We start from the raw sequence: 25,504 nt of genomic DNA, 5'->3' as shown, positions 1-25,504 counted from the left end.
GCTAGAGGTCTGGGTACACATTCTCTCCTCGTGCTTCTGAAGGGTTTTCCCTCTCCTGAGCCAAAGTGGATCTGTTACTGTGTAGCTTCTAAAATGAGATAATGTGAAAATTGTTTGAAAATCCAAAAGGCTTTCCCAATACATGGGCAATTTCTATATTTTATATTTGGTATAAAAATACATTTTATATTTCTAATTTAATCTATCTCTATTATTTTTTCAAAGAGCAAACATATCTCTTTTCCTTTTATTTTTTAGTTCCTATAAATAAAAGTAGAGGTGCTTAAGTTAAGGAAAAAAATCAGTTCATTCCAGTGCAGCAGTCCCCACCCTGGGGCTGGAGGGGTTAGCGATGGTGAGTCCGCGATGTAACGGGTTGAATTGTGGCTTCCAAAAAAGACAAAAGGTAAGCTCAAAACAGGGCAGAAGCATGCCTGAGACAAATTTTAAAAGCCATAAACAACAAGCATAACACACACAAGAGAAAGGGCCTTTCCTTTATTTTTTTCACAAGTTAAGTCAGAGGCTAAAAGCACTCTCATGCCAACGTGAAGCTGGCTACTGCACCAAGAGTGTTATAGTCATTCAGTCTCACAGAAGAATATACACTCAATGATTCCATTTCTGTGAAGTCCAAGAACAGCCCAGACTGACCCACAGTCATGAAATATTGTTGCAGATGAGAATCCACAGAACTTAGAACCTGTCTAGACACTGCGGACATGTGGGAGGCCTATCTGACAGCCCTTTGAGGCCTGTGCAGCTACGTGCCCTCACCCCTCCTCTCTGCAGACACGAGGCTGCAGTGAGAGCTGCTACTGCTAGTGAGCCAGCACCAAGCAGGAAAGGTTAAAAATATACGCAATAAACGGTGTTCCTCAGTTATCCAGATAAATAAGCACGTATGCGAGAAAATAAATGCAGACTAAAGGCCTGTTTAAGGTCTTGCATAAATTAAGGAATTCTGATGTGACATCACTCCTGGAGAGAGAAAACATCTCTACAAGAAGCAGCAGGAAACAGGCCCAAGGTCTGCGCCTCTCCTTTTCAGCACCTCTTCTAGCCTCAGTACCAAAGCCTTTCCAACATAGGCACCAGCTCTCTCTGGCATTCTGGAGGCTGCCTCACTGAACTCTTCCAATCTGAGCAGTAGACCATGTCCTGAAGAGTTTCTTTCCTTCTACTTTCCATCAAAACTTCCCTATCCTGCACCTATGCTTTCTAGAACTTATTCTATCCTAAGTGGCTTTCAGTTAGTTGTCATCACTCTAATCCTTTCAGATAAATTTCATTAGGGATTTTTTGAAGATATAAAAAGTGATTCTAATGGTAGATATTTTAGGCACTGTGACAACCAGTAAGAAAAATGTGTTTAAATTATCTTTTTATTAGTGCCTTTAAAATTAAACTATTTATGACACATCCTAGTTATACTTGCCTTATGAGAACTTAGTGGCACATCTTATTCAGTGACTCTTATCAAAGGTTATTCCAAGAGCTCCTCCTTTTCTTTGTGACTTGTTATCATGCTTCTGAGTTTATCTTAATGCATTTAGTTTGTTAAACTTAAGAAGGTAGCTGAATTTGTAGCTAATGATTCCTAAATGAAAACCACTTTCATTCATTCATTCAATTAGCATAAATGGAACATAATGCCCAGTGGAGGAGATATAGTGTACAAATGGTATTGCAATACAACTTAATATGTTCTGTAATAAAGGAAAAAGGCTCTGTGAGCACAGAGAAGGGTACTACTACCTATGGAATACAGAAGAGGCTACAGAAAGAAGTAAATATTTGCTCTCTGGAGTAACAATTAGGGAGGTTGCTGGGAAAGGAATATTCTAAGATTAATGGCACAAATACAGGCATGGAGTTGTGAAAGTCTGTGCTTGTTTAGGTCTGCAAAATCTATGTGGCTAGAATATGGATAGATGTAGATGGCATTGGAAGAGAGGACAAATAAAGGATGGTGGGGACACAGAAGAAGGGATTTTGTTTGCCATTGTAAGCAATGTAATCTTTATTTAATGAAAAACAGGAAACCAAGAGTGGTTTCTAGGCCGGGGTAAGATATTGCCAGATGTATATTTTGGATGGAAAACCTATAGCAGAATATGGAGTATAACTTCTGTTCACCAAGATAAATATGTTCTCAAGGTAGCAAGCAAGTAGTATTCCTCGAAACACCTTTATTTCCGTGGCCTTGAGCCTGTGGCATATGGCTCAAAAGACAGCTTTTCCAGGTGATACCCACTTTCCACGTGATCCAGGACACGGCCATGTAGATTTCCTCTAGTCTGAGGAAGGCAAAGGAGTAGAGGAAGTCGAGGAATTGTGAAGTTAGGGTGCGTGGAACTGCAGAGGACAGTGAATGGCAGGAGTGGATGGAAGAAGGTTCTGTGCATGGGAAAGACCTTAGAGTTCAGTTCTTGTAGAGTCAAGGGTGGAGCAGGGGGCAGAATACGGCAAGAATTTCAAAGAGAGAAGGCCTGTGTCTACATGTAGAAGCATAATTACCCGAAGAACACTGACTTCAAACTACTTAGGTTGTGAGGCAGTTAGTAACTTGACTTTTACCAATAAGGAAATGCAAACTTTGGATACCAGACAGCTTTTCATTAAAAAGAAGAGGGAATAGAAAGCCCAGAGATAAACACACACACATATGGTCACCTTATTTTTGATAAAGGAGGCAAGAATATACAACGGAGCAAAGACAGCCTCTTCAATAAGTGGTGCTGGCAAAACTGGACAGCTGCATGTAAAAGAATGAAGCTAGAACACTCCCTAACACCATACGCAAAAATAAACTCAAAATGGATTAAAGACCTAAATGTAAGACCAGACACTATAAAACTCTTAGAGGAAAACAGGCACAACACTCTATGACATAAATCACAGCAAGATCCTTTTTGGCCCATCTCCTAGAGAAATGGAAATAAAAACAAAAATAAACAAATGGGACCTAATGAAACTTAAAAGCTTTTGCACAGCCAAGGAAACCATAAACAAGACAAAAAGACAACCCTCAGAATGGGAGAAAATATTTGCGAATGAAGCAACTGACAAAGGATTAATCTCCAAAATTTACAAGCAGTTCATGCAGTTCAATAACAAAAAAAAAAACAACCCAATCCAAAAATGGGCAGAAGACCTAAACAGACATTTCTCCAAAGAAGATATACAGATGGCCAACAAGCACATGAAAGCATGCTCAAGATCACTAATCATTAGAGAAATGCAAATCAAAACTACAATGAGGTATCACCTCACACCGGTCAGAATGGCCATCATCAAAAAATCTACAAACAATAAATTCCTGAGAGGGTGTGGAGAAAAGGGAACCCTCTTGCACTGTTGGTGGGAATGTAAATTGATACCACCACTATGGAGAACAGTATGGAGGTTCCTTAAAAAACTACAAATAGAACTACCATATGACCCAGCAATCCCACTACTGGGCATACACCCTGAGAAAACCATAATTCAAAAAGAGTCATGTACCACAATGTTCATCGCAGCAGTATTTACAACAGCCAGGACATGAAAGCAACCTAAGTGTCCATCGACAGATGAATGGATAAAGAAGATGTGGCACAAATATACAATGGAATATTACTCAGCCATAAAAGGAAATGAAATTGAGTTATTTGTAGTGAGGTGGATGAACCTAGAGACTGTCCTACAGAGTGAAGTAAGTCAGAAAGAGAAAAACAGATACTGTATGCTAACACATATATGTGGAATCTTAAAAAAAAGAAATGGTTCTGAAGAACCTAGGGGCAGGACAGGAATAAAGACGCAGACGTAGAGAGTGGACTTGAGGACATGGGGAGGGGGAAGGGTAAGCTGGGACAAAGTGAGAGAGTGGCATGGACTTACATATACTACCAAACGTAGAATAGCTAGTGGGAAGCAGCCACATAGCACGGGGAGACCAGCTCGGTGCTTTGTGACCACCTAGAGGGGTGGGATAGGGAGGGTGGGAGGGAGATGCGACAGGGAGGAGATATGGGGGTATTGTATATGTATAGCTGATTCACTTTGTTATAAAGCAGAAACTAACACAACAATGTAAAGCAATTATACTCCAATAAAGATGTTAAAAAAAAAAAGGGGGAACATTCTTTGAAAATGTTGACAATTTAGAGTAATTCCACCTTTGACATGTTTAAACTATGTCATCTTGGCCAAGTCACTGGACTTTCTAAGTATCTCCGTTCAGGAAAATAGATAATCAAGTATGCAATAAACAGTGACAATTACATGTACAGATTCATTTTTTATTATCGATGATGGTTATATGTTAAACAGAGCACTGCAGAACAGGAAAGTGAATAGGAGGAGGGTTAAAAATATATTGAGAAATCCATTGGTTAATGCTTACTGACAAATTCTTGAAGAGCTTTTATGGTAACCTACAGTTAAACTTAGATTTTTATTTTCAGCCCTTTATTTGGAACTGAGTAATATGAATGTCTCCTCTCCCAGAGGAGTGAGGCAGTGGGTGACTCAGACTGAATCGGGCTGGTAAAGCAGTTCCCTTATTATAGCAGTTTGATGTTTATGTTGATTTGCCATCGAGAGAGAATTTATAAAGATCAGGTGTAATCACCTAATGCTCATTTTAAACAGAAAGAAAGAGGATTTTGCATCAATCCTGAAGGAATAAGCGTAGGAGAAATAATTATACCACTCTAGTTGAAATAGTGCTTTCACATACATTTTTCCCATCCTGGGAGGGAGAGAAGGGGTTATTAACTCAGCGTTCCAGATGAGGAAGGAGATGGTCAGAATGAGCTGCTCAAGGTCATGCAGTTGGTAAGTAGCAGAGCAGTTCCTTTATGGCTACAAATGCTAAAATCTTTCCCCTGTATTCCTCTGCCTCTCAAGAAATCCATGCTTCTTTCTGCCCAGGGCATTGAGAATTAGTACTGGCACTGGTGACTTCCCCACAGAGGGAGATGTGACTGACCAGTTCCAAGCGTGGCTTGTGACTGTAGCTTGAACAATTACTTTTTTAGACTTTAAGTGTGGTTTATAGAACCTATTGTTTTATATGTTCTGCACACTTTCTTCAACAAATTGGAAAGAATCTTCAGACTCTGAACAGAGAGAGAGTTTTTTCCAGTGAATGGTGGATGCAAGAGTCTCAAGGGAAAGGATGACCAACAAAGCTCAGGTAGACAGGTGGGCCTTGGCCAAGGGCTAGGGGCCGCCTTAGGACCAGGAAATAGCACACCGAACAAGCATTTTGTGTATTTTCTTCTTGGCTTTAAAAAAGCTTTTGTTTTTAATCATCTTATTATATATTGTGTCTTTTCACCATTTTTTTGCCTTTCTTCTCAAAATACTGTACTTCAACTCTTTTTCTGTGCACTCTGTTGCATTTTGTTTCTTTATTGAGGTCTGGGGTTCTTAAGATCCTCTGGTTTCTCTGAGGTCATTTTTCTGTATCTTGCCAGCTCCATATAATGCCAATTCATAGATATCACATATGGTACCTCTCCATTTTGCTCTCAGATCCCCAGTACTTAGAAACAAACCTCCAGACCCCATTAAGAGCCAGGCATTTATAGTGATTACAATGAATGAGTTAGGAATCTTTTCATGCATTTTTTAATTTCTTTATTACAAAAGTAATATATTCTCATTATTTAAAAAAAAGTCAACTAGTACCAAAAGATACAAGTTAAAAAGTAAAAATCCCCCCTGCCTTCCCGACCCCCTCAGCCGCCAAACTGGCTGCCCAAAGGTAAATAGTCTTAATAGGCCACTGAGTGTGCAGCCAGACGTTCCTTTTTTATGTATATACAAACAGAATCATATTTTAATACTGTTTATGCAGGTTTTTTTCATTTATAGTTTCTCTTAAATATGTTTTTACAGCAACAGAATCAGATCCATTTATTATTTTAAAGTTTACTGTTGTGCCTTTTGTAGGGACATAACATGAATTACAGACTTAAACCGTTCCCTCTGGGTGGAGAATGTTTTCGTTGTTTTTCTGTTGCACACAATGCTTTAGTGAATATTCCTGGACATACATCTTTGCATATTTTGTATGCATGTATATGTAGAGCATTTTTCTAGAAATAGAATTCTTACTGCATTTTATTAGGTATTGGACACTTTCCTCACCCTTCCCGGTCTTGGTCTGAGCTGTGGTTATCCCAGGTCCGTGTGTGGCTTGCTGCTGGGCTGTAAATGGTTATCAGCAGCTCTTAACTCTTGCTAAGTTAAAACCACCTGCAGAGCATTTTAAAAAAGCAAATTATTCAGGCTGTGCCCTGGAACTACTGAATCAAAGTTTTCAGAAGGGAAACCTGGGCTTTCATATGTTTAAACACCACCATAGGTGATTCTTATGTTGAAGACTGCTGATTTGGTTTCTGGTTTCCATTTTTTCCCATGATTATGGCTGTACTTTCTCTCTGACTCAGTGGTTCAAACTTTGGGATGTCACTCTTTCCTTTCACAATTTCTCTTCATGAATTATCCCTGTTTAGTTTTTTAGCATTCATTTCCCCATTTGTTAACTACATTCTTTTATCTTTAGTTATAACTTTCATTTCTTTTTATTAGATTATTTTTACCCTATAAACAACATTATTCAATTTAAGCCTTCCTTGTTTATTACCATGAATAAGCTGGTCAAAGTCCTAGGGCACCAGGCATTCAACAACATTCAGCCTCCATCAAAGATCACTGTCCTTACCTGATTACTCTATCTTTCCTACGTAAAGGCAGACAGTAACACATAGTGATAACTTGGGTTCCAGACTCAGGCTCAGTTTAAACCCCAGCTCTGCCACTTATTGGCTGTGTGACCTTGTACAAATTCCTTAACTTTTCTGTGCCTCAGGTTTCCCACAGATAAAGTGGGGATACTAATGCCTGCCTGAAAGGATTGTTGTAAGGAAAAAGTAATTTGTTCGGTGTAAGACACTTTAAGGTAACTGGAGTATCGCAGGCACTCATTAGATGCTGTTATTATTATTATTGTCCAGCTCCCTCCTAAAAGATAACGGACAGACCTCTGAGTGGCTTCCCTCTGGGGTGCAGGTTTCCTCTTCCTTTGACTTCTTCATCTGGTTATACATTGCCATCTGCTTTCCATCTTCCAGAATTTTGTTGATAGCTATCATCTGTTGTCATTTTTACTCATACTTTCTTTGGCCTTCAGAGTTTTACAGTCATTAACTAGAGTTTCCAGAAGTAACAGACATAAACATGTTCAATCTGTTAGGTTGAACATGAAAGTCTTCATTCTTTGTTAGTCACAATTTAAACATAGATATAAATACTTGAAAAGGTCCAAATTATTTCTCCCAGTGCACTGTGACCATATCATGTTTTTCTTATTGTTTAAAAATATTACAACCAAAAAAGCTTTTCTCAGTAGCATCTAGTCATGAGCCATGTACAATATCTCAGAATTATGAACTTGATGATGAGTTAGACTCCACTGGAGAAGGCAGCCTCGGTAGATTTCTTTTCATCTTTTAAAAATGTCTTCTTTAAAATTATTTTTCACATTATTCTTTCTCTAAATGCATGCCCTGGGTATTTAATGGCTTTTTGTTCTATACTCTTCTTATATCATTTGCTTTGAACACAGGTAGATAATAGCATTTTTGATGATTTCAAAGTAGGGTCTCCTTTGGTGGTAGATAGCTTCTAAGGGGCCCCAGCGATCCCTGCCTCCTGGTATTCACAGCCTGTTCAATCCCCTCCCTTTGACCACCGTGTTTCTAATTAATAAAACACATCAACATTGAGAGCATGTCACTTCCGCAATGAGGTTACAGAAGATTATGACTTCCATCTTGCTAGCAGACTCTCTTTCGGGCTTTGATGAAGAAAGTTGCTGTGTTGAGAGGTCCCCATGGCAAGGAACTGAGAGTGGCCTTCAACCAACAACCCACAAAGACTCAGGGCCTCAGTTTCCTCATCCTTCAAGGAACCAAATCCTGTCAACAACCACATGAGCTTGGAAGTGTATCCTTTCCCAGCTGAGCCTTCAAATGAGACCCCAGCCCTGAGCAGTACTTTTGTTGCAATCTCGGGAGAGACCCTGAGACTGGCAAAGCCCAGATTGCTGACCCACAGATAACATGAGATAATAGATGCGATTTTGTTGTTGTTGTTGTTGTTTTTTGCGGTACGTGGGCCTCTCACTGCTGTGGCCCCTCCCATTGCAGAGCACAGGCTCCGGACGCGCAGGCTCAGCGGCCATGGCTCACGGGCCCAGCCGCTCCGCAGCATGTGGGATCCTCCCGGACCGGGGCACGAACCCGTGTCCCCTGCATCGGCAGGCGGACTCTCAACCATTGCGCCACCAGGGAAGCCCCAGTAATAAGTTTTAGACCATGGTTGTGGAAAGTCTTAATCACAACCATAGACCCCTTCATGTGTATAGTAATTTGTATTAAGTATTTTTCTATTTTTTGTAATTTGAATCCAACTTTAGATATTTAGTTAAACATTTACAGGACACGCATTTTCACCCTAAATAAATTTCCTGTGGATGGAACCATATGTCTTGCCAAATATAGAAAAATAATTTAGAATACATTCAAGGACTTTGAATCTACTTATTTTTAAAGCAAATCACATATAAAAGTGCTTTAATATACTTAGTCCTGCCTAAATCATTCATTTCCAGCCTCCTAGTTCAAAAGATAGCAAACCTGGGTAGATTAAGTACTAGGTTTTAACACTAGATATTTCCAAGTGTTACTTTTGTGGACTGTCCTCCATCAAGATGAGATATAAGCTTCATTCTCCCTTGTTCAATAAGGAGTGTTGGGAGCACAGTAAACTTGAGAGGGATGAGTGGGCCTGGAAAATATTTGACTAGCAGGACTTTTCCTTGTATGGAGCAGAAGGAAATTGTACATGCGGTAGAGAAAGTCCTTAAAGCCCCAGGAGTCCCTCAAATCCTTATCAAAGGGCAGCTTCATCAACAAATGTCTCACCACCGGCATCTGTCCCCATGCTTCCGTTACCCAGGAATCTTTTTTTATAAATAAAACTGTTCACACACACCAACAGAAACCCCAACGCATGTAACACCTTCCTCACCTATAAAAGTGGTTTAATTCACAGCCAGTCTCACTGAACTGAAGCAAATAACACTTGACGAGCCAATTAGGAAAGCAGAACTGCTGTGTCCAACACTGTTAGGAAACTTGCTCAGATCCTTAAAATATCAGGCCTAAAACAGGAGCTTCACATCTTTCAGTGTCAGAGCTTTGGGTAAAGTACCAGAATGTGCTGACTGCTGACGGATCCACCTTCTCAGCATTATTCTTCCAGAAGCACCAGGGCTTGTACCTTCTGAGCAAACATAGCAGAGGTCAATTTTCTACCTCTGGTGTTGTGTCTATATTTGCAGAGGAAAATTATTTTAAAATTTTTTTCTAGTTTGTACATATTTGAAAAGACTAATAGCCTATTCTCTTTTCTTCCTCATTCATTGTGTTCAGTATCCAAAAGGTATAAGCAATGAAGCTGACTTCAAAACTAGCTTAAAAAGTCACATTTGATGAAATGGGTGGATAATCTGTGCACATTTGTTTGGAATGAGGGGAATGCTCGGAAGGGTATTTCCAAAACAGCAATACTTTTAAAAATCACAGTGCCTAGAGCATCCCACCACTAAGATCAGCTGATTGAATTTTGTAAGCAACTGAAGATACTTCCAGTGTTGTAGAGCCAAGTTGTTAAAATGCCCATAGGGGTACATCCACCTTAGACCTTCACACTGAAGGCTTCCTCTCAACGAGATTGGGGGAAACAAACCTCTAGGCAGAGTATAGTGAGTTCCCAAGAGGCAATATTAAAGGTAAAAGAAAACCGGTGGTTTTGCTGTGACACGTTTTCTCTTGGTGGCCCCGAATGTCTCTTTTTCTCTCACCCCAGCCTCCTAACCCTAACAGTTTATACACTGTGCTTATTCGCCCAGCAGTTGTGCATGTTCTTTGGTCCTTAGATGGTTCACTTATATCCTGCTTCTCACACATTAAATATCTTTATATCTATCATTAGCCTCTAGTATTGGAAAGAAAACGGGAAAAGTTTTCCCTTGAAATATGTACTTTGAAAATACACCTTAGGCAATTCTTCCAGTAAAGGAATTTTTTTTTATGGGTTTCCTATTTTGATAATGGCATTGGTTTCCTATTTTGATAATAGGCAAATCAGTGAACCCCATTAAAATTAAGTCTCTGTCTTTAAAATGGGGATAATAAAGTATATCTTGGACCTTAAATATAAGTAACGTGTCTAGCACAATGATCACTGGGTGGGCATGAGCAACTATTGTCATTTGTACAGAAAAATGACAGCTATTAGTATTAGTAGCATCATTCATAAATCTTCTGCTCAGTGGCTTAGTTTTTCTTCATTTCTTCTCCTACCAAGGTCTGTTATGAAATTTGTTATTAACTTGGGATTTGGCAGGAGGTATTTATTTTACAGTAATTTGTTATGCATTTATATACATGATATTTAACAAGAAAAGGTTAAATATAGGGATGTGAAAAACATTGAAACATCTTAGCCTTGTTTTTGTTTTTTTCTCATTACAGATTATATTAACTAATACAAAGCTAGATCTGAATGGGATGTCTTAACAGGAAACTTACACTCAATATATCCAAAAATGAACTTACTATCTTTTCTCCTTCTTCACTTCCTCTCTCCTCTCTCCCTCCCTTCTTTTTTAATCTCATTCCTTCTACATTGGGTTACCTCCTATTACAACATACAGCACTAGAGAATAGGCATGCAATCATGAATAAGGCAGTTACAATCCCTGCCCTCATGTCTTACATGCTAGTAAGACACATTCAACAAAAGAATTACAGAAATAATTATATCAAAATAGATTTGATGAGTGTGATGAAAGAAAGCTCAGAATTCAATACAAGTAAATACCGTGCAAGCGAGATGGAAACCTGACTTGGTCTGGGGGTGCTGGGGAGCATCGTGGATGCCAACCCTGACCTGAGACGTGAAGGACAAGGTGGGAATGGGGAGAGTTTTAAGCAGAGGTAACATAATTTTTTCAACTTATGCATCTTTTTCTTTTCAAACACAATCATCCTCCCAGTCATCCAGGCTTAAAATCTTTACATTATCTTTGACACTTTATTCTCTTTTGCCTCAACAAATAATGAGTTGCTCAATTTTCTTGATTTAGCACCATCTTTTCCTCTATTCCCATGCGTGACCAAATTCCTATTCTCACTGTATTTCTTACATTTTTCTTTACCTTTTTCCTATAGCTTTATTTTTTCTTTCATTCAACAAATATTTCTGAACATTTCCTGTGTGCCAGGACTCTGCTGGTGCCAATGTTACAGAAGTGAACATGATAAACATGGCTGTCACAGCGCCTACAATCCAACATGGTGCCATGGGTCCAATGCTGCCATAAAGCAGGGACAGTGTCCTAAACCACAGGCAAAACTTTGTCCTCCTAGAGGAAGGGATATTCAGGCTGAGGCCTGCAGGTGAACAGGAGTAAGCCAGGTACAGGTGAGACTGTGGGGCTGTGTAAGGAACGTCCAGTGAGAAGGGACAGCATATGCAAGGATTCGAGGGCTTGGGTGGAGGAAAAGCAATGATGTAATAAAGGCAAGCTGCTGACAACCAGCTCGAATAATTTTGACTTTTTCATGGGAGCCAGTGAAAGGTTCTAGGCAGGAGAGTGAGGTGTCAGAAACATCACCCTAGCTGCCGTTTGGGAGCTGGAGGAAAGAGGAATGGTGGAATAAGATATAAGGAGAGGGAAAAGGCTGGTGGGAAAGATGATGGATTGGGATTGCTTTTCTTTTTTCCAACTGGTCTTTTCACCTTCACTCTCTTCTCCTTCCATGGGCAACCAGTCTTCTTGCATGCTGCTACCAGAGTAACTTTCTGGAACACACTTCTGATCTCAACTCAAAGTTTAACGGCATGTCTGCTCTTGGAATAAAATCTGAATTCCTCACCCTGTTATTCACAGTTTACAGAGAACTGGCCGAATCTCTGCTTTGAAGCTTGATATTCTACACTCCCCTGGATGTCTTCCCGCTGTGTCTGTCTGTCTGTATACTCCACACTCTGAAGCATCCCCACAACCATGGCTCTGTCTCAGGCCCCTGTCCTCTTTCCTCTTTGCTTCCATACTTAAACCCACTCCTCCTTCATGCACTCTCAGATGCCCAGCCTCCCGGGATAGCTTTGCTTGTTTCCACTGAGAGAAATTTCCCTTTTCTCTGAATCCTCAGTATGATGCAGTCCATGGTATTATGGAATTTGTCATCTCCCCATGTGGTGGGACTATTTGGAGAGGCAAGCCAGTGCAGCTCTTATGAGCATGAACTCTGGAACCAAACCACCTGACGCTTCCTAGCTGTGTGGCCCTGAGCATATCACTTAAATTCTCTGTGCCTCATTTCTCTTCTATAAAATAAAAGTCCCTACTTCGTAAGGTATTGTGAGGATTAAATGTGCAAATAATGCAAAAATGTATAATTTAGTATCTAGCAATAATGCTGGATAAATATGTGGTAAGATCATGCCAGTATTTTTATCATTTACATGTAACATCCACTCTTCTAAATGATAACTTGAGGACCTAATCTGCATCGGATTTACTTTTATGGCTTCTAAATCCCTTACTGCCTCATGCAGAGTAAATAACTAGTGAACGTGTAAGTTAGAGTCACAAAGACCAGTGAACCCTAATGGGACTTTTCAAATAGTTTATTTTGAAGTTAATATTGTATTTATTAAATTAACTAAAATAGATCATTGAGCAAATATTTTACATATAAATGTAAAGCACACAGGATTTTACATTTGATTCAGGGAGAGACCCCTACAGATAACTATAATATAAGGTAGAAAAAATATACAGTCCAAAAGTGATTATAGGAATTCAAAAGGAGTGGCTAGAAGCATTAGTAAAGAATTCATTGAATTCATGAGATGCAGTTATACTGCATTGCAGGGGTAACTTTTAGAATAAAGCATTCATAAATCAACTCTCATAATATTAGCCAATACTTACTGAATACTCACTGTAGCAGACACTATGTGTATCACACTGAAACTTCAAAACAGTCCCATCTGCAAGTATTATTGCTGTGTTCATTTTACAAACGGGAAGACTGAGGCATAGCAAAGCAGTGTCTGTCAAAGTCATACAACTAATAAAGAATAGAGCCAGGACTGGACCCAGGGAGACTGGATGCAGAGCCTGTATTCTCCACCACCACACTGCAAAATTGAGAGCTCTACTTCACTGTTTGCTGAACTGTTTCTAATATGTTTTATTAAGTTCACTGGAATTTCATTTTCTATTACTTTTTAAACTTATATCTCAGCTATTCTTTCATTTATTTCTGACCGACTCAATCTTTCACTTACAGTAACAAGTCCTCAGATTCTTTATCTGTGAAATAAAATTTTGAACCTATATCAATAGTTCCCAAACAGTTCAAGAGCAATTCTTTCGTTCAAAATAAAACAATCATGCAGACGTCTATAGTATAGTTGTTCACTTTTGCTTATTCATTCTCTTAGTTGTTGCTTGTTGTGAAATAGAAAAGTTTGCAATAAGTCTCAGGCTTTTGCAGCCCCCAGGAATCCACTGTGCTGGAATAATCTCTAAAGCCATTTCTAGTGGAAATATTTGAGATTTTATATATTCTAGACTTTAGGTTCCTATCTCTCTAGTTTCTAATCTATCATTTCTCTCTGCCATGAGAAGGAGCACTTATGCTTCCTTAATCCCTTAATCTTATATCAAGTTTTCTCTGTTTTTCTTTCCCATAAGTTTTCCCTTCTTCCTTGAGCTCCAATTCCTTAGTAAACAGTACAGCTTACTTTGCAGAACTCATAATTACCACTGGACCCTTGTGCATAGGAACTATGTCTAAAACATATGAGCTAAAACTTAGAATACAAAGTTACAGAATTTTAACTTGTTTTGTGAAAATAGAAAATAAAAGAAAGGTTTTATATCAAGTTTTGGATGCAGTTTCCTGGCAGATTAAATTCTGAAATCAAATCTTTATCTCTATCTTCAGCATAGACTTAGTGAATTAGAAAATTAAGGACAAGTACTATATACACACAAAGGAACATTATCTCCTGTCCACATCTATTTTTACCTTCTTCTCATTTCTTGACACTTTTGTCCAGTCTTTTCCCCAGTCCTTGAGAATTTAATCATAATGGTCTTGTCAATGCTTAATTTAATACTTTGATATAGTAGAAATATTAGAGAGATGCCAGCATAGAGTTACAGGTAATGTCATGCTTGGTACTGCTGGAGAGTGGGGCTCCATTTGTCAGATATCCGCAAGAAAACGTCAGCACCCACCCCATCTCCCCCCGCTATGCTTTCTGTTTCCCAGTATTCACGTCTTCGGGAGGAAAAACCAAAATAACACTGGAGATTTTAGGAGTGGGCATACTCTTCTGTTACAATGACCTTATGCTCAGCAGAATCAGCTCAGGCCAGCTGCTCCAGCAGAAGAGTGCAAGGCCACATTTTTCAACGGCATTAATCCTTTAGCGGGTCCAAACCGTTTCCTATTCAGTGAGGGCTTTGCTCAAAGCCACGCAGTAGCAGATGAGAGGTTGTGCATACCGTGCTTTCACAGGACTTTTGACCATCCCCCAGAGTTGGCCACTTGTTCCTTTGTGTCCCATGGAGCCTGCACAGATGTTTATCACAGCACCTATACTGCTTTGATGCAGTTTCTTCTTTCTTTATTTATTTATATACATTTAAATTTTTTATCTGTTTATTTTATTTTTGGCTGCGTTGGGTCTTCGCTGCTGCGTGCGGGCTTCCTCTAGTTGCAGTGAGTGGGGGCTGCTCTTCGTTGCAGTGCGCGGGCTTCTTATTGCGGTGGCTTCTCTTATGGAGCCACGAGTTCTAGGTTCGCGGGCCTCATTAGTTGTAGCACACGGGCTTCAGTAGTTGTGGCTCGCGGGCTCTAGAGTGCAGGCTCAGTTGCTGTGGTGCACAGGCTTAGTCGCTCTGTGGCACGTGGGATCTTCCCGGACCAGGGCTTGAACCCGTGTCCCCTACATTGGCAGGCGGATTCTTAACCACTGCGCCACCAGGGAAGCCTCCAATTTCTTCTTTATATGGCTCTCTTCCCTTTCATATTGGCCTTTGTACCCATAGCATCTAGTATATTGCCTGGCTCATGAAAATGCTTAATTAATATTTGTTGAGTGAAAACTCTGGAGTGAGAAGCAAGGAGTTAGTGAAGTGATGGAGCCAAGTACTAAGTGAGGTAATAAACATGGAGTGATAGGTGATGGGGGGATGGGGTGCATTACAGGATAATCCTCTTAGGATATTTCAGACAGGGGAAAGGTATGGCCGGAAGTGTGGAGCAGGGATAGGCACGGCTCCAGCTGAGAAAGGCAGTGGAAGCTCGCCTGGCTGGCCCACCTGGGGAAGTAAAGGAGAGTGAAGCTTGGACATACCAAAAATTTAGAGGCAATTGCTAGAAACTCCTGAAAGCTAGAATTAAAGACTTTAGATCTGACATGAAAGCAATAAGGAGACTTTATAGTTCTTTGTTTTGGACAAAGAATGATCAAAATAATATTTTAGAGTTTTATTCAAATAAATATGTTCTCATGTCAAAATTCATAGTATTAAACATCAGACTGTGAAATACTGATTTTAATCTGTGGGTCATCAGCTGATCCTGAAGGTCTCTTTCTTTCTCTTCTCATCCTACAGGTTGTTATTTTGTACTTTGAGCCAAGCACATTTCGCTGTATTCTCCTAAGATGGGTCCGTCTTCTCGGTTTTGCTACTGTTTATGGAACTGTCACTCTCAAGCTTCACAGGTATATTATGTTTTATTAGTTTTCATTCCCATGGGAGGATCAAAGTGTTTGGCTTAGCATGTATTTGCAAGCTCAGTCAGCCACTTAAATGGTTAAATTTCAGAAATTTAGATAGGAAGATGATATATATTTTTTATTTTCAAGACAATATCTTTAGGATTCTCTAGGAAAGTCTTTAATACAATTGAATTTGAACAACATGCTTTAATAGAATGTGCCATTGGTTATGGCAAGGTTACTTCTGAATAAAAAATAAATTTAGAATGAATGTGAAACAATATTTACTAGCTAAGAACAGGAAGAAATACAAAGACAATACAGCTGAAATAATAATCCAAGTCCAGAGCTACCAAAGAATCCTGTATAGTAAAATTCAGCAATATGCTTAGCTAACAAAAGCTATTGTCCTCCATTCCCAAGTTCCATGCCCCAGGGTAATCCCACTGATATTCTTTGGATGAACTTCCAAAAAATAGTATTCTTGGTTTCCCTTCTTAACCAGTAGGCTCCAGTGATTATCAGCCTTATAAATTGGAGAACACTGTAAATTCCCTTATACTTTAGTTTCAAAATCACCTACTTCTAAAAAGTATATGATAAGTACTAGCAAGAAAGAGACAATAAAATAAATTACCTATCCAGAAAGGCTGGGAATAGCTGGAAATGATTCCAGGGCTTTCCCTTGCCTCCTCTTTCCAAGTTTTCTCAGCGTAGTGGTGCCAAAGAGCATAGGAGTTAAAGTATAAATCTCTCCTGCAGGGTAACACTGTAGTTCTATAGAGGAAACCTTTTACGCTGATCAGCTTTAAAGCTGTTTTAATAGTCAAAGTAAGCCATTCATATTTTCATGCTAATTTGACCGTAAGTATTTCTCAATAAATGTATCTTGATATGGCTCATAAAACAGCTTATCTTAGATGCCATAATATGTGTTATATTTGTCTTTAAATGCCACCCCTTCACCCTTTCTTGAAATGTGATCATTATACTCTCCATTACACAAGCATCTCCATTTCTTTTACTATTTTTTGGTACTTATTTTAATAACTGGGAATGCTCCAGATTATCTTTTTGGAACAAATGTAAATGTCTTTAACTCTCAAGATCCTTTCTTATATATGTCATATAGTACAAAGTTTATTGGACTGGACTTCAGGAGGTCCAGTTTAAATCTCAGTTTAGCCTAGGAAATCATAGCCCTCTATTTACTACAAAAAGAAATGATTAGACTAATCTCTGATGGTCTTTCTGATGCTCACTTTATTCTTTCCACATCATAGCACACTTTGCTCTTGTGTCCTGTTCTTTAAGTACTTTCCGGTTTCCATTCCTTATATGATAACTATGTTTCAGCTGGTGCTCGCTAAAGGAAATGAGAAATCATTGACAGCCTATAATGGACAATAAGACTTCTGGAATTCCCAGAAGAATGGGTGGCCTCTTGAGACTTGAGAATGACCTCTCTCCCTATGAGTCTAGGCCTTAGCATCTTTTGGGTCCTCTATTATATGATACAGTTTGCTTATGTAATTATCTTCTTCATTTTTACCTAATTTACCTTCTCCTTGAAGTGAGGTCATTCACAAGTGAATCCCCAGCTCTTAGCACAATGAATGACACATGGCAGGTGCTTAATGCATAATAGTAGATAAGTGAATGAATGAATGAATGTCAGATGCAGACTTGGAAGCTGCTTCCCACAGTTCCCTCCACACGTAAAGCACTGTGTGCTCTCAAGTGCACTGACTCACTGTGTGCTCTCAAGTGCCTGAAACACATGACACTGCGGTCTGTGAGAGGCTGTTTGTGGGACAAAAACACAGTATTAAATAACACTGAATCACAGAGTAAGAAAATTCCTTCCATTCAGGTTCTCTTTCCATCCCTCTGATTATTTCCAGGAGAAGAAATAGTTTGGAAATAGTAGGTCTTTAACACCTGCCGAACAGTTGCTAATTTTCCTTTACAACAAAGAGTGGATCAAGCTTCAGGCTCAGAGCTTCCCACTGCAATACTATCTAGATGAAATTTATTATCTTTATTTCACTGTATTTATTTTCATAGTTCCATTCTATTTATGGATTACCTACCAGTTTTTCATTAAAAGTAGCAATATAAAGTTTTCTTTAAAATATTTTAAAGATTTTTTTTTTGATGTGGACCATTTTTAAAGTTTTGTCAAATCTGTTGCACCACTGCTTCTGCTCTACGTTTTGGTTTTTTGGCTGCAAGGCATGTGGGACTTTAGCTCCCTGACCAGGGATCGAACCTGCCCCCCCTGCATTGGAAGGCGAAGTCCCAACCACTGGACCGCCAGGGAAGTCCCTTTAAAATATTTTAAAGCAATAAATAGAAGTTGATTTAAAGAAAATGTTAGTTGGTACACAGATATAGGCAGAAATCTTGAGGGTGGCATACAAATGATTGGGATTTGGGAAACTAGATTACTTCATCATTCTTTTCTTTATTTTAAAGACTGTAATTAAAATGATTTTCTCTCCAACTGTTTGTCTCTAGAAGTCATTGCAGTGAAGAATTACCTACTGAAGGCTTAAATCGAGTGGAAACTATTTCTAATTTAATACGCTGAATTATTCGTATCCTGTCTGAACCATATGGCTGTATATTATATTGTTTTTCCATATTGTTTAAATTTAACTGATTCCAATATTAAGTCTATAAACTGAAGAATCAACATCTCAGAGGAATGTGAGCAACCTGATGGAAGTGACTGGCTGAACCAGCTTTGTATTCCCCATCCTTAGTGCTGCATCTTGCCCATTTAATGTATTCAGATATTTGTTAAGTGAATGAATGGGTGGATGGTTATAGTGAATGGAGCTGCAGGGATGTCTTTGGTTGATATCTCTTATAGTCAAGCAACGTGTTGTCCTCAAGAAAGGACTTTGAAGATTTTGTAGTAACATGATAGAGGGAAAGACATAAATCTTTACAAATCCAAATTTGAATTTCAGTTCCACCACTAATAACTTATACAACCAAGAAGAAATTATTTTAGCTTCTGAGAATCACTTCTCACTTCACCTGTAGAGTTGCTGTAAATCTTAAACATGATTGAAATATTTGTAAAATATGTCAAGTAGGGGGTTTTGGTTGCAAACCACAGACACTGAGGATGGCTAAATTAAGCAAAAAAGGAATTCATTGGAAGGATATGGAGAAGGTCACAGACTTGAAGAGAAAGCTGAAGAACCAGGCTTTGTCGGACCTGACGCAAGGTAGCTTCAGTGATCAAGGTAGCCTGAGCTAAGGGATAAAGTCCCTTGAATGCTATTTTCTCATTTTTATAAGAACTTAATTTTTTATTTCAAATTTTTTTTAAAAAGTAATACCTCTCTAGGCAGAAAATTCTAAGGCAATTATCAGTACTGATAAAGTGACTGTTCTAGTCCCTTGAGAATAGGATAAGCAGGAAACACCTGAGTTCTTGTTTTAGTTCAGCCATTTCCCTCAAGGCTTAGTAAAATTGTTTAACATTTCTTTTTCTCTTTCCTGATCTCTCACTGATCAATTTTACTGTTTACAGAATTCCAGTAACTTTGAAAACTTGAAGAAAATATGAAAAAGGAATAGGATCTCAGTCTGTCACTAGAAATGATACTGTTAGCCTAGGACGGGAACTTGAGGGTTTCATTCACTTTTATCAAATCTCCCACCTTTTTCTTTAGTGGTCGCTCCCCACATTTGGGAGTCATACAGCCAAAGACTACCATACCAAGCCAAAGGAAAATTTCAAGTCTTTTGTTTATTAACAGTGCAATACAGAGGTGTAATAAGTTAGGGGAAGGTGGTGAAAGTGGTCCAGTCCTTCAGGGAGGAGTATTTTATCACTGACATTGTTTAGAATCACCAGCACATGGTGATGATACAAAGCAGAACAGCTTTGAGTTGTCATTTTTATTGCCTTAAATTCTCTACAGACACTATTACTTGCACCCAGGGCAGACAAGTCCCACCGCCCCACCTCACTGGCAGGCCATTCATGCAATGCAATTTATTTGAACCTAAAACCGTTTGTTTCTCTTTGGAGAAAGAAAGAAGGGAGAATGGGACAGGTTTTAGCTGGCTCAATATGGATCATAAGGAAAAATAGAGCTGGAATAGGCAAAAATGAAGAAGGTTCATTTATAAAAAGAGTTTCCTTCAGTAACCATAGATATGTTTGACTTAGTACATTAATGATGTAGGACAGATCTAAAAGAACATCTGGCACGTCCATGCATGTGTGGGTTCACAGAATACTTGCTATACGTTGGTTGGTTGGTCGGTTGGTTGGTTTTAAGAAACCTGGAAAGGCAATATCCCTAGGCTCAGAAAATCTGAGTATATTATCAGGAGGAAAAATGAGGAACTGTTTTAAATGAAAGGGGGTAGAGAGAGATTAAGAAACTTAATGCTAGAAGAACATTTTCCTATTCCCTGTAATATGATTTCTGAAAACAAATTGACTTTTCCTTTTTCTAAGGCTAATCAAGAAAAAACAAAAGACTTTTCTGTACAATATTTAAAACATATTTAAGCAGGCTGCAAAAACACCTCCTCTGGCTCTGGCCTAGGGATTTTCATTTCATACATTATTCAGTACTGCTCGCTTTGGATACAGCGCAATTTGTAGCAGTTTTCTCTACTGCACTCATTAGCACCAAATATTTACACTTTGTGGGAATGGATAGATAGATAGATAGATAGATAGATAGTTTTGTTTCTGAGTAAATTTTTTTATTGAAGTATGGTTGATTTACAGTGTTGTATTAATTTCTGCTGTACAGCAAAGTGATTCAGTTATACATGTATACATTCTTTTTTATACTCTTTCCCATTATGGTTTATCACAGGATACTGAATATAATTCCTTATGCTATACAGTAGGACCTTGCTGTTTATCCATTCTGTATATAATAGCTTACATCTGCTGACCCCTGCCTCCCACTCCACCCCTCCCCCTAGTAAATTTTGAAAGTGACTGGAAGATATTTATATTTATTTATTTTATGTATTCTTTTAAAGATATATAAAATACAGTAAGATACTTTAAATTTTTTAAAGGGCAAAAGGAAGAAAATCTTTTTATCCATTTTCCCAATGACTAATTATGTTGAGATTATTTTCAGGTGTTTATTGGTCATTTATACATTACTTTAGAGAAATGTCTATTCAGGTCCTTTGGCCATTTTTTTTTTTTAATAAATTTTTTTAAATTTATTTATTTATTTTTGGCTGTGTTGGGTCTTCGTTTCTGTGTGAAGGCTTTCTCTAGTTGCGGCGAGCAGGGGCCACTCTTCATCGCGGTGCACGGGTCTCTCACTGTTGGGGCTTCTCTTGTTGCGGAGCACAAGCTCCAGACGCGCAGGCTGAGTAGTTGTGGTTCACGGGCTTTGTTGCTTCGCGGCATGTGGGATCTTCCCAGTCCAGGGCCCGAACCCGTGTCCTTGCATTGGCAGGCAGATTCTCAACCACTGCACCACCAGGGAAGCCCCCTTTGGCCATCTTTTAATTGGGTTTTTTGTCCTTTTGTGTTGCATTGTATGAGTTCTTATATATTTTGGATCTGAGACCCTTATCTGATAAATTATTTGAAAATATTTTCTCCGATTCTGTGGGTTTTCTTTTTTACTTTCTTGATAGTGTGCTTTGATGCACAAATTTTTTATTTTTATGCAGTTCAGTTTATCTGTTTTTTCTCTTGTTACATATGCCTTGGTATGATATTTAAGAAACCATTGCCTAATTTCAGATCAGGAAGATCTATACCTCTGTTTTGTTCTAAGCATTTTATAGTTTTAGTTCTTACATTTGGGTCTTTGATTCATTTGGAATCAATTTTTGTATATTATGTGAGGTAGAGGTCTAAATTCATTCTTCTGCATTTGGATATACACTCGTCCTTAGGACCATTTGTTTAAAAGATTTTTTTTTTGGCTGCACCATGCGACTTGTGGGATCTTAGTTCCCCGACCAGGGATTGAACCCGGGGCCACGGCAGTGAAAGCACCGAGTCCTAACCACTGGACTGCCAGGGAACGCCCTTTTTTATTGAATAGATTTTTTTTTAAGATAATTTTTTCTTTATTTAATGGTCTTGACAGTGTTGTCAAAATCAGTTGACTGGAGATGGAGAGGTTTATTTCTGGATGAAAAGTCTTATTCGTTGTTCTGTATGTCTGCCATTATGCTAGTACCACACTGTTTTGTTAAATTGACTTGAACCTGTAGGTCAATTTAGGGAATAATGCCATCTTAGCAATATTAAGTCTTTCAATCCATGAACACAGAATGTCTTTCCATTTCTTTAGATCTTTAAAAATTTCTTTCAGTGATGTTGTATAGATTTCAGCATACACATCTTTTACCTCCTTGGTTAAATTTACCCCTAGGTTTTTTTTTGATGCTATAGTAAATGGAGCTGTTTAGTCGATTCCATTTTCAGATAGCTCATGGCTAGTATATAAAAATAAAACTGATTTTTTAATGTTGAACTTGTATCTTACAACTTCACTGAATGTGGTTTTTAGCTCAGATTGTGTGTGTGTGTGTGTGTGTGTGTGTGTGTGTGTGTGTTCTTTAGGGTTTTCCATATATAAGATCATGTCATCTACTAACAGAGACAGTTTTACTTCTCCCATTCCAATATGGATGCATTTTATTTCTTTTTCTTGACCAATTGCTCTGGCTAGAACTTTTGGTACAATGATGGATAGAAGTGGTGAGAGCAGACATTCTTTCCTTATTTCTGATATCAGAAGAGATAATCTGCAAGTTCCTTCTAGCTCTATATTTGACTTGCAACAGTCCTGTAACCCTTCCTTCTTCCTTTATTTTTTCATCATTCTGCCTTATTCTGTCTACTTACAATCAGGTCAAAAGAAAGGAAGATTAGTATGAGATATGAGAGCACAAGCAGGTCACTGAAATGGACAAAAGTACCCATATTTGGGAAGCTGAGTTGTGAGTTTTCCTTCTTATGAATAGCAATAACTTAAAATAGTCACAACAGTTTTACTGAACTTCATGTCTGATAAATGTTAACAATCTGTTTCTGCCTAGGTGATGCCAGTCCTTTTTAATATATACCTAACATCTACCCAGTGACCAAGAAGCAGCTTTAGGTTACTTCTGAAAATGAAATTTTGAGAAATTGTTGAAAAGCTTAATAAACATGAGGGCTTGTGACCATTTAAAGCAAACTGGAGGGAGTAACTTCAGCCCTTTTCGTGTTGTTCACTCTTAAGGCTCTTTTGTCAAGAATTGAGTGGCTTTATATTTATAGAAGAAAATAATCACCTCCTACTTTTCATCAGAAGCATTTATTCTCTGGAGTTTCTAAGAAAGTAGTAAAATGTATAGAAATTCAAGTCTAATGGAGAACTTCAAGACTTTAGGATTATTCCGATTAAATTAATAGAACAGAAGACTAGATGGCTTGAGGATGTATATGTTTATTCCCGTTTAGTACACAAAAAAGATGCTGCTAAATCACAAGCAGATGCAGATGTTCTGAAAATGGAAAACTTTCTGTTACTAGAGGCTTTAAATTTTGGTGTCAGCATAACAAAAACTCAAAAATTTATCTGACAGTTTAGAGCAGTCAGCCCATTAGAAAGACACCTGCACCAGTCTTAAGCCTTTTGGGAAAAAAAGCTCTCAAACTATAGCCTTCGTCCGAATTTACCTAACAGATTTGTTAAAATACAGATTTCTGGGCCCTAATCCCCAGAATTTCTGGCATAGTAGTAGGTATGGATGGGACCCAAGAATTTGCATTTCTAACAAGTTTCCAGATGGTGTTGATGATAGTGGTTTGGGAACCACTAGCCAGAGCAAGTGGCATCTCAAATGAGCCATGAAGAAATATGCAGGAATTAGCTAAATTAGGTGTTTGTATTCATGGAGGGAGGGGCAGTACAGGAAGCTGAGGGCAAATGTTCAGATAGAGGACACCTGCATATAGTCCACAGGGACCCACAGGACCCTAGGAAGGGAAGAATAGTGAGAGATGAGCATGCTGAAGCAAGGAGGAACCAATTTTTAAAGGCGTTTTACCATCGTAAGGTAGCTAGGATTTGGGTGGAGAGCCACAGAAGGACTGTAAACAGGAGAGAAACATGCTCAGAGTGCAGTTTAAGAAGATCATTGTGGCTTTAGCATACAGTGTGGACTGAAGGTGGGCAAGACCAATAAGGAGACTGGTTAGGAAATTACTGAGGACAGAGGTTGATGACCAGGAGCTATATAGTGGCAGTGAAAATGGAGAAAAATAGAAGGATTTGAAAGATATTTAAGAGGTAGAAATTAAGTTCTTAATCATGCATTTGGTGTCTGGAATGTAAATGAGGGAGAAGTATCAAAGTTCATTCCTAGGTTTCTGCTTTGAGCAATTAACTGGTACTGGTCATTGAGACAGGTAACACAGTGGGTTAGAGGAGAGAGGAGTGGAGAGAGTGACGATTTTATTTGGGGAACCTGTTGATGTCCCGTAGGTCACTGAGTATACAGATCTTGAGCTCAGGACAGTGATCTAAACCGAAGTTACGGATCTGCGACTCACCAGCATGTACATAATTGAAGCAGAATTGTGGATGGAATTTCCCAGGTATAATCTGTAGAGCAAGAATAGAAGGTGACTAAGTTTAGGAGATCCTTGAGGAACACTATTATTTAAGGGGAAGACTGAGGCAGAGGACTCTGACAGAGACTAAAAAGCTGCTGACAGAGGAGTAGGCAGAGAGTCAAGAGAATGTGACATAATGGAAGCCAAGTGCCTCCGCCACGCCAAAAGCTGGAGAGAGATCAAGTTAAATAAGGAGTAACAACATCAATTAGATATTTGAAGCAGATAATCGATAACCTAAGTACAAGTCCTTACAGTGGAGTTTTATGAGCTCAAACTAGAAATGTGGAATGTGGAAAAGTAGAGGCAGACATATAGTGACAGCCAATTCCTTTTTTTTTTATCATTTCAACATGATTTCTATGAATTTCTCTACTATTAATAATGAGAACTGAATATATACTTTAAATATACCTTTTTATATTAAATTCTGGAAATTTTTTGCAGTCCTCTTGTATACATTACTGCTTTCCTTTAGAATAGTGAAACCTTCTGAACAGATGGTAGCTTAAAATTTTATCTGTGAAAAAAGTAGTAGGAAAAGTAATCGATATAAGATTGCATTTTTTCTACAGCTGTATTTCATATAAAAGCGTGTCTAAGGATTTCATTTTTAGAACTTGGTTTCTAGGCAGTGAACCCTAGACTAACAGCTCATTTTTTAAAGATATAGCAGAATTTTCTCATTTTATTTTAAGGCAATCCTAGAAAAATGCATCTTATTCCATTTTACAAAAACCAATATCCTGAAATGCTTAGATTGCCATGCAGAGTTGTGTTATTGTATTTTCTAGTGTTTGAAAGCCCGTAAAAGCAGTAACAAGAGACTCATGAGGGCTCTGCTTTGGCTTTTCCTCTCTGGAAATGAGATTTGGGGATCTATGACAATCTTGAGTTCTCAGATTTTACAGTAAATACCCATGGGGTCATCTGGAAAGCATGAAAATTTCTGATAATTTAGAAGTTGGATTTCTTGATTAAAAGACTACCATA

General features: G+C 38.5%; 1 protein-coding gene across 1 annotated transcript in view; it reads left to right on the top strand.

The window, feature by feature from the left end:
- The window catches only part of GPR158 (G protein-coupled receptor 158), a 326,439-nt gene that overhangs the window by 265,275 nt on the left and 35,660 nt on the right, over positions 1-25,504 (top strand). Inside the window, exon 6 of the mRNA XM_089906217.1 lies at positions 15,773-15,882. Coding sequence (XP_089762343.1) covers positions 15,773-15,882 — 110 coding nt within the window. The remainder of the gene's footprint in view (positions 1-15,772; positions 15,883-25,504) is intronic.

Source organism: Delphinapterus leucas, chromosome 2 (assembly GCF_059928025.1).
Source record: "Delphinapterus leucas isolate spDelLeu-1000000601 "Yukka" chromosome 2, BTC_Dleu_Yukka2, whole genome shotgun sequence".
NCBI lineage: Eukaryota > Metazoa > Chordata > Mammalia > Artiodactyla > Monodontidae > Delphinapterus > Delphinapterus leucas.
This window is presented reverse-complemented; position numbering and strand designations above follow the sequence as displayed.